The sequence below is a fragment of the Mixophyes fleayi genome, chromosome 9 (genome assembly GCF_038048845.1).
Source record: "Mixophyes fleayi isolate aMixFle1 chromosome 9, aMixFle1.hap1, whole genome shotgun sequence".
Taxonomy (NCBI): Eukaryota; Metazoa; Chordata; class Amphibia; order Anura; family Limnodynastidae; genus Mixophyes; species Mixophyes fleayi.
The window spans coordinates 124,879,908-124,888,861 of NC_134410.1; the positions used below are offsets into that span (position 1 = coordinate 124,879,908).

General features: G+C 47.0%; 2 protein-coding genes across 4 annotated transcripts in view; one reads left to right on the plus strand and one right to left on the minus strand.

Moving 5' to 3' along the window:
* Positions 1-4,108, minus strand: part of GRIPAP1 (GRIP1 associated protein 1) — a 63,469-nt gene extending 59,361 nt beyond the window's left edge. For 2 of the 3 annotated variants that reach the window (XM_075185537.1, XM_075185535.1), the window contains exon 1: positions 3,937-4,108. In XM_075185537.1, coding sequence (XP_075041638.1) covers positions 3,937-3,978 — 42 coding nt within the window. In that variant the 5' untranslated portion in view covers positions 3,979-4,108. The remainder of the gene's footprint in view (positions 1-3,936) is intronic. The other variant, XM_075185538.1, reaches the window with a different exon arrangement.
* A 2-nt stretch (positions 4,109-4,110) lies between these two features.
* Positions 4,111-8,954, plus strand: part of CCDC120 (coiled-coil domain containing 120) — a 71,906-nt gene continuing 67,062 nt past the window's right edge. The window contains exons 1-2 of the mRNA XM_075185541.1: positions 4,111-4,260; positions 6,100-6,204. The gene's annotated coding sequence lies outside the window, so the exon portion shown is untranslated. The remainder of the gene's footprint in view (positions 4,261-6,099; positions 6,205-8,954) is intronic.

The window sequence follows — 8,954 nt, forward strand, 5'->3', positions numbered from 1 at the left end:
TTCACCGGTACCCATCAGACACATGACATCTCCGGTACCCATCACACGCATGACATCACCGGTACCCATCAGACGCATGACATCACCGGTACCCATCAGACGCATGACATCACCGGTACCCATCAGACGCATGACATCTCCGGTACCCATCAGACGCATGACATCTCCGGTACCCATCACACGCATGACATCACCGGTACCCATCAGACGCATGACATCTCCGGTACCCATCAGACGCATGACATCACCGGTACCCATCAGACGCATGACATCTCCGGTACCCATCACACGCATGACATCACCGGTACCCATCAGACGCATGACATCTCCGGTACCCATCAGACGCATGACATCACCGGTACCCATCAGACGCATGACATCACCGGTACCCATCAGACGCATGACATCTCCGGTACCCATCACACGCATGACATCACCGGTACCCATCAGACGCATGACATCACCGGTACCCATCACACGATGACATCACCGGTACCCATCAGCGCATGACATCACCGGTACCCATCAGACGCATGACATCACCGGTACCCATCAGACGCATGACATCACCGGTACCCATCAGACGCATGACATCTCCGGTACCCATCAGACGCATGACATCACCGGTACCCATCAGACGCATGACATCACCGGTACCAATCAGACGCATGACATCACCGGTACCCATCAGACGCATGACATCACCGGTACCCATCAGACGCATGACATCTCCGGTACCCATCAGACACATGACATCTCCGGTACCCATCAGACGCATGACATCACCGGTACCCATCAGACGCATGACATCACCGGTACCCATCAGACCCATGACATCTCCGGTACCCATCAGACGCATGACATCACCGGTACCCATCACACGCATGACATCACCGGTACCCATCAGACGCATGACATCACCGGTACCCATCAGACGCATGACATCACCGGTACCCATCAGACGCATGACATCACCGGTAGCCATCTGACGCATGACATCACCGGTACCCATCAGACGCATGACATCACCGGTACCCATCAGACGCATGACATCTCCGGTACCCATCACACGCATGACATCACCGGTACCCATCAGACGCATGACATCTCCGGTACCCATCAGACGCATGACATCACCGGTACCCATCAGACGCATGACATCACCGGTACCCATCTGACACATGACATCACCGGTACCCATCAGACGCATGACATCACCGGTACCCATCACACGCATGACATCACCGGTACCCATCAGACGCATGACATCACCGGTACCCATCAGACGCATGACATCACCGGTACCCATCAGACGCATGACATCACCGGTACCCATCAGACGCATGACATCACCGGTACCCATCAGACGCATGACATCACCGGTACCCATCACACGCATGACATCACCGGTACCCATCAGACGCATGACATCACCGGTACCCATCAGACGCATGACATCACCGGTACCCATCAGACGCATGACATCACCGGTACCCATCAGACGCATGACATCTCCGGTACCCATCAGACGCATGACATCACCGGTACCCATCAGACGCATGACATCACCGGTACCCATCAGACGCATGACATCACCGGTACCCATCAGACGCATGACATCACCGGTACCCATCAGACGCATGACATCACCGGTACCCATCAGACGCATGACATCACCGGTACCCATCAGACGCATGACATCACCGGTACCCATCAGACGCATGACATCACCGGTACCCATCAGACGCATGACATCACCGGTACCCATCAGACGCATGACATCACCGGTACCCATCAGACGCATGACATCACCGGTACCCATCAGACGCATGACATCACCGGTACCCATCAGACGCATGACATCTCCGGTACCCATCAGACGCATGACATCACCGGTACCCATCAGACGCATGACATCACCGGTACCCATCAGACGCATGACATCACCGGTACCCATCAGACGCATGACATCACCGGTACCCATCAGACGCATGACATCTCCGGTACCCATCAGACGCATGACATCACCGGTACCCATCAGACGCATGACATCACCGGTACCCATCAGACGCATGACATCACCGGTACCCATCACACGCATGACATCACCGGTACCCATCAGACGCATGACATCACCGGTACCCATCAGACGCATGACATCACCGGTACCCATCAGACGCATGACATCACCGGTACCCATCAGACGCATGACATCTCCGGTACCCATCAGACGCATGACATCACCGGTACCCATCAGACGCATGACATCTCCGGTACCCATCAGACGCATGACATCACCGGTACCCATCAGACGCATGACATCACCGGTACCCATCAGACGCATGACATCACCGGTACCCATCAGACGCATGACATCACCGGTACCCATCAGACGCATGACATCACCGGTACCCATCAGACGCATGACATCACCGGTACCCATCTGACGCATGACATCACCGGTACCCATCACACGCATGACATCACCGGTACCCATCAGGCGCATGACATCACCGGTACCCATCAGACGCATGACATCACCGGTACCCATCAGACGCATGACATCACCGGTACCCATCAGACGCATGACATCTCCGGTACCCATCAGACGCATGACATCACCGGTACCCATCAGACGCATGACATCACCGGTACCCATCAGACGCATGACATCACCGGTACCCATCAGACGCATGACATCACCGGTACCCATCAGACGCATGACATCTCCGGTACCCATCAGACGCATGACATCACCGGTACCCATCAGACACATGACACATGACATCACCGGTACCCATCAGACACATGACATCACCGATACCCATCAGACACATGACATCACCGGTACCCATCTGACACATGACATCACCGGTACCCATCTGACACATGACATCACCGGTACCCATCTGACACATGACATCACCGGTACCCAGAAGAAACACATCACTAGTACATAACAAAAACACAAGATATAACTGCTACCTGGTATGACATGGTAAGAATACATGACACTATGTGGGGACCTGGCAGAGGCGCATGACATCACAGGGGACACATGACATCAGAGTGACCAGACAGGGGGACATGACATCACAGTGACCAGACAGAGGGACATGGCATCACAGTGACCAGACGGGGGGACATGACATCACAGGGACCAGAGAGTGGGGACATGACATCCCAGGAATCAGACACATGACATCACAGGGGACATACAACATAACAGGGACCAGACAGGGGGCTCATGACACCACAGGAACCTAGCAGGGAACACATGACATCACAGGGGACACATGACATCATAGGGACCTGGCAGGGGACACATGACATCATAGGGACCTGGCAGGGGTCACATGACATCATAGGGACCTGGCAGGGGACAAATTACATCACAGGGACCTGGCAGGGGACAAATTACATCACAGGGACCTGGCAGGGGGCACATGACATCACAGGGGGACACATGACATCACAGGGACCTGGCAGGGGACACATGACATCACAGGGGACACATGACACCACAGGAACCTAGCAGGGGACAAATGACATCACAGGGGACACATGACATCACAGGGGACAAATGACATCACAGGGACCTGACAGGGGGACACATGACATCACAGGGGACACATGACATCACAGGGGACACATGACATCACAGGGACCTGGCAGGGGACACATGACATCACAGGGGACACATGACATCACAGGGACCTGGCAGGGGACACATGACATCACAGGGACCTGGCAGAGGGACACATGACATCATAGGGACACTGTTAGTGAGCTGCTGCTGTTCTGCAGGGGGGGGGGGGGGGGGTGACCGGTGAATTTGGGGGTTGCTGGGCACCAGGCACCGAATGCAGGTAAAACATGACGTCACCCGTATAATGATGTCAGCTGTCACCCGAGCCGCCCTCGGGTCACTGTTACCTGCATCCGCTGGAACTCGTCCTCAGACAGAGCCTGCGCCATCTTCCTGTCACTGGCACAACCGGCACTGCACCCCTCCGCCGCTCTGCTCAATGGTACAGTCCAGCAGCGACCATAGAGACCGACCGAAAACAGACGGGAGCTGGCCGCTACCAACAACTACAGCTGGTGGGATAGAGAGACGGAAGAGCGAGCGCTCGCCCCCTGCTGGCCACACGCAGTATTACATTGGCTGATTATGTCCTGCACAACTCAGTGTGAATCATCTAACAAGAAAGGGTCAAATGTTGTCTATTAGTCACAGTCAGGAGGTCTCTGTTACAGGTATATCTGCCCCTATTTTACAAATCCCCTGTCTCTCCTTTCTTTCTTTTTTTGTATTCCCATTTACCTCTGTAGCTGTTCATCATTTCCACCCCAGGATGTCCCTTAGATGTAGATGCAGACACTTGGGGCAAATAAAATGTAGGGTGTATACAATGTACATTTTCTGACTACAGTTATCTTAGTTATTGATACCTACTGTGGCTGGACCACTTATAAATAACTTATTGTATAAATATGTTTAAATTATTAGCGCAGTGCGCTGGTTTATATCATTACCAATGTACTGATTTCTGATGCAGTAGCCCTGCCCTGGTGGAGGAAATGTGTTTGTGTAAGAAAGGAGGAAATAGGAAAGGAAATCCTAAATTAAGTCACACTTGCCAACTGTCCCTGAATGTCAGGGAGACTCCCTGAACTAGGGGTGATCTCCCTCACCCCCTGAAGAGTCCGGCATTCTCCCTGATGCTGAGCCAGTACAAGACGTGGTTGGCTTCGCCATCTGTGGCATGATGACACAGTTCAGAAATTGTGTCCTATGTCCATGTATTGATGCCTATGGAGGCGGCCATTTTCATGGAGACCAAGATGTAATCAAAGACTGACAGGTAAGACAACATGACTTCGGTAATGGAGACTTAAATGTAAAAGACACTTCAGTCTCTAGAGATTACTCAGGATCCACAGATGCAGCTAACCAGGGAGTCCAGACAGGAACACCAGAATAGTAGCAAAAGAGCGCAGGAGACACAAGAGCAGAGTCAGGAGGACTAACCTGTCGATCCTCCTTTTTATTTCCAATTCCCCGCCACAGGGTCACATGACGAGATCCGACGGGGAGTCACGTGACCTCCCCGCCGCGAACCCGGAAGTGCGGCTCACACAGCTTCTAGAGTGTAAAATGTTTTATTTAACTACATGATTATGCTTAGTAATTTGTATTATACAAAACACATAACGTAATCCTTAATATCTATGTAAAAACAATCTCAGTGAGGTCTGCACAAATCTAGACTGAGTGTATCCTGAGTGTGACACACATTTATTAAAAAGATAAATACAAATATAAAAACAACAATGATCCCCAGATGGAGATTAATCCACATGGCTAAAAGGTGGACTCTTACCCCAGTCACATTAGATTATACTCATATAGAAATGTACTACCATATAGTATCGGGATGGCTAGCTTTCCTTTCAGCAGATACCAAGAATGGAGGAACAGTCCACTGCCCCGCGTAATCTCCAGCCGTACTAGTTACTAGTTACTAACGCGTTTCGATTATTCAAATCTTTATCAAGGCCACTGGTGGATGTCATTTTCAAACAATGATTTTTTGGAATCACCCTAATATATATATATATATATATAGTATTATTTAAAAAAAAAAATCAGGTCTATACGGGTATATATCCCCAGCAAATGTAAGTGCTAGGACCCTAGGGAGTTCGGGAGAAGGCCTATTGAAGGGTCTTGTGACCTACTGTATATTATATACGGTATATTGTATCCTTCACTATAGTTTATATGGATCTTTGAAGTCAACAAGGAGTTCTGTAAACCCACGTTTGTTTATAAATCTGTCATTAATACTTGGATTATTAATATATTATTTAAACACCCTCAAATTTAATTTCATTAAAGAAGTTTGTAACAAGCCTCCATATAATTATAGTTTGAATTAAAAAAAAAAAGCACAAAGTTAAATTTAAGAGATATTTCAGCTAATCCAATTAAACAGTTATTTTTTTGGCCCCTATCTCTCACCATGAATTTAGTAGTTTTCCAAATTATTATATGGACAGTGTCCTCAAATGCATTTCCTTTTTCCAACTTAGAATCTCCTTTGCAGAATGGAGGAGGAGGATTGAATTCCCCCATTACAAGCTTTCCACATAGGAAGATATTCAAATTTCCATCAGAGAAGTTGTGTTGTGATCACGGTATGTATCAGGTTAATTGAAATTAACACCAAGGGCTAAATTTACTAAGCTGCGGGTTTGAAAAAGTGGGGATGTTGCCTATAGCAAACAATCAGATTCTAGCTTTCATTTATTTAGTACATTCTACAAAATGACAGCTAGAATCTGATTGGTTGCTATAGGCAACATCTACACTTTTTCAAACCCGCAGCTTGGTAAATCTAGGCCCAAGAGAGAATGAGAACTGGCACATAATATTTCAGAAAAAAAATTGTTTACGCAGCTTCGAACAATGCAGTTAGCATAAAAACAATGATGTCTGGATCTGTGTAAGAATCCCAGTTCCAATCCTAGCCAGATGTGGAAATCAAGTCCCTTTCAAGATAATATTTACATTAAGGAGACTGAGGTACGGTGTCTTTTTGTCCACCAGAGGGATCCCATTCCCCCTATTACACTCTTCATATAACTTAGTCAATATCATACAAATAATTAAGATACAATGCTAACTTTAGACAGTAGATGGCAGTAGTACTCTAAGTACTAAATATGTGAACAGTATATTACACTACATCTAATCATAGTTACATTATGTGTGTATATAGGGCAACATAAAAGAGAAGATAAGAAAGCAGTCCGGCTCTACCTAAACAGTATGCGTTCCCTTTCTTTATTTATTTTTTCCACATTATTTTTATTGTTGACATTCCGAAGCAAAGCATTACAGAATACATTATTAATGAATATAGTATTTATGTGACTATGCAATGAGAAATATCGTACAGTCAATATCGATTATGGATTACAATAGATAACATGTATAAAAATGGTTAGTGAGTAAAACAGGTATGAGAATTCTTTGAGTAGTTTTGGTAGAAGATCATCATAATTTATTTATATAGCGCCACTAATTCCGTAGCGCTGTACAGAGAACTCACTCACATCAGTCCCTGCCTCATTGGGGCTTACAGTCTAAATTCCCTAATATAGACACACACTCACAGACAGACAGAGAGGGAGACAGACAGAGAGGGAGAGACTAGGGTCAATTTTGATAGCAGCCAATTAACCTACCAGTATGTTTTTGGAGTGTGGGAGGAAACCGGAGCACCCAGAGGAAACCCACGCAAACACAGGGAGAACATACAAATGCCACACAGATAAGGCCATGGTTGGGAATCGAACTCATGACCCCAGTGCTGTGAGGCAGAAGTGCTAACCTCTAGGCCACTGTGCTGCCCACATAAAGATATTTGCCTATTGTGCTTTACTGCCGCTGTGCGGTTAAGTGCCCCCATTTTATAATAGAATAGGTGGGTCATCAGCAACAATTCTCAGTTCATACCATGAGGTTGACGAGAAACATTTATTAATTTGTGATTTGATATCCAGTCAATGTAACATTCCCACATTTCGAAGAAATTTTTAACTTTAGACTCTAGCAAGTGAGGCTTCAAGAAAATCCATTTTGAATATATAGAACAACTTTTCTTTAAATACATTGAAGGGAGGAGTCTCAGGTTGTGACCATACCTGCAAAATGGTCCTTCTAGCCGCTGCGCTGATAGACAGAGAGAAGACGTCTACCACCCCTAGTCACACGTTGACCTTTAGGTAGGGTGCCCAGGATGGCCCAGTGAGGTATGAAAGGGAGATAATTTACTATATTCTCAGTGCCGAACTCTTTAACCTTAAGCCAGAAGTCTCTAACCAGGGGACAGCTCCATAAACAATGAAATAAATCTGCGTCCACTTCATGACAGCGCGGACAGCGCTTAAAAGACGTTGAGCCCATCATGAGGCTGTAATGAGGGGAAATATATGATCTATGGTAAATATTTAAAAATAATTCAGTATACATGGTTGCTGGTATCAAGCGACAAGGAACTTCTCGATTCTTCAGAAGAGTGTCCACCGTTAGATCTGGGAATGAACATAACTATTGAGAAAGACCTGTTATAACCTTAGAGTGGTCAATTCGATCTCTGATGTAATTATAATGGAGAGTGATAGCATTATATTGAGGAGGATTACGAGACAAAAGGGAATCCAATGGGTTCTGCCAATCATCTGGTGAGAATTCTCTAATTACATTAGTGATATAATGATGTATCCGGAAATATGCAAAGGGAAAGGGACTAAGAAAGTTAAATTTCTCTACTGCTTGCAGGGACAAGCGCAGGATTTGTAGGAAAGGGGTTTCCACACCACGCTGCCAGTGGGCGTGACCAGCATGCATGGGGGCGTGGCTATAATATTAGACAGTGCTTGGCTGTTCTCCAACGCTTCCTATCCCCATAATATACATGGGCAATGCTGCGTGCACTACTGTTAGGTGCACACAGCTCTCCCTTTTCAAGCAGAGCTGTGTGAAGCGGGAGCAGGGTCCAGCCACCTCAATTATACAGGGCCCCAGGCTTGGAAGGGGGGTTTCCAAGCACTAGGAAACCCCCCTCGGTTTGCCTATGCCTTGGGCATATGTAAGGGATCGCTTATTTGGAATATAAAACAAACAACTTATATTAGTAATACCACGTTCTTTCCAAGTCACAAAGGGGTGGGAGGATGAGCCATTTTGAAAATCGGGGTTTAATGTGAGTGTTTGAAAAATAGAGTTGTGAGAATTTAGATTTAATTTATGTCTCAAAATCTGCCAAATTTTACGTGTATTCCATAAGAGAGGATTATCTCTTATATCTTGGGGAATGTCCCGGTCCTGCATATGTAAGAAGGAGACCAAGGTGACATTCGGGAGTCACTTTCTAATAAAG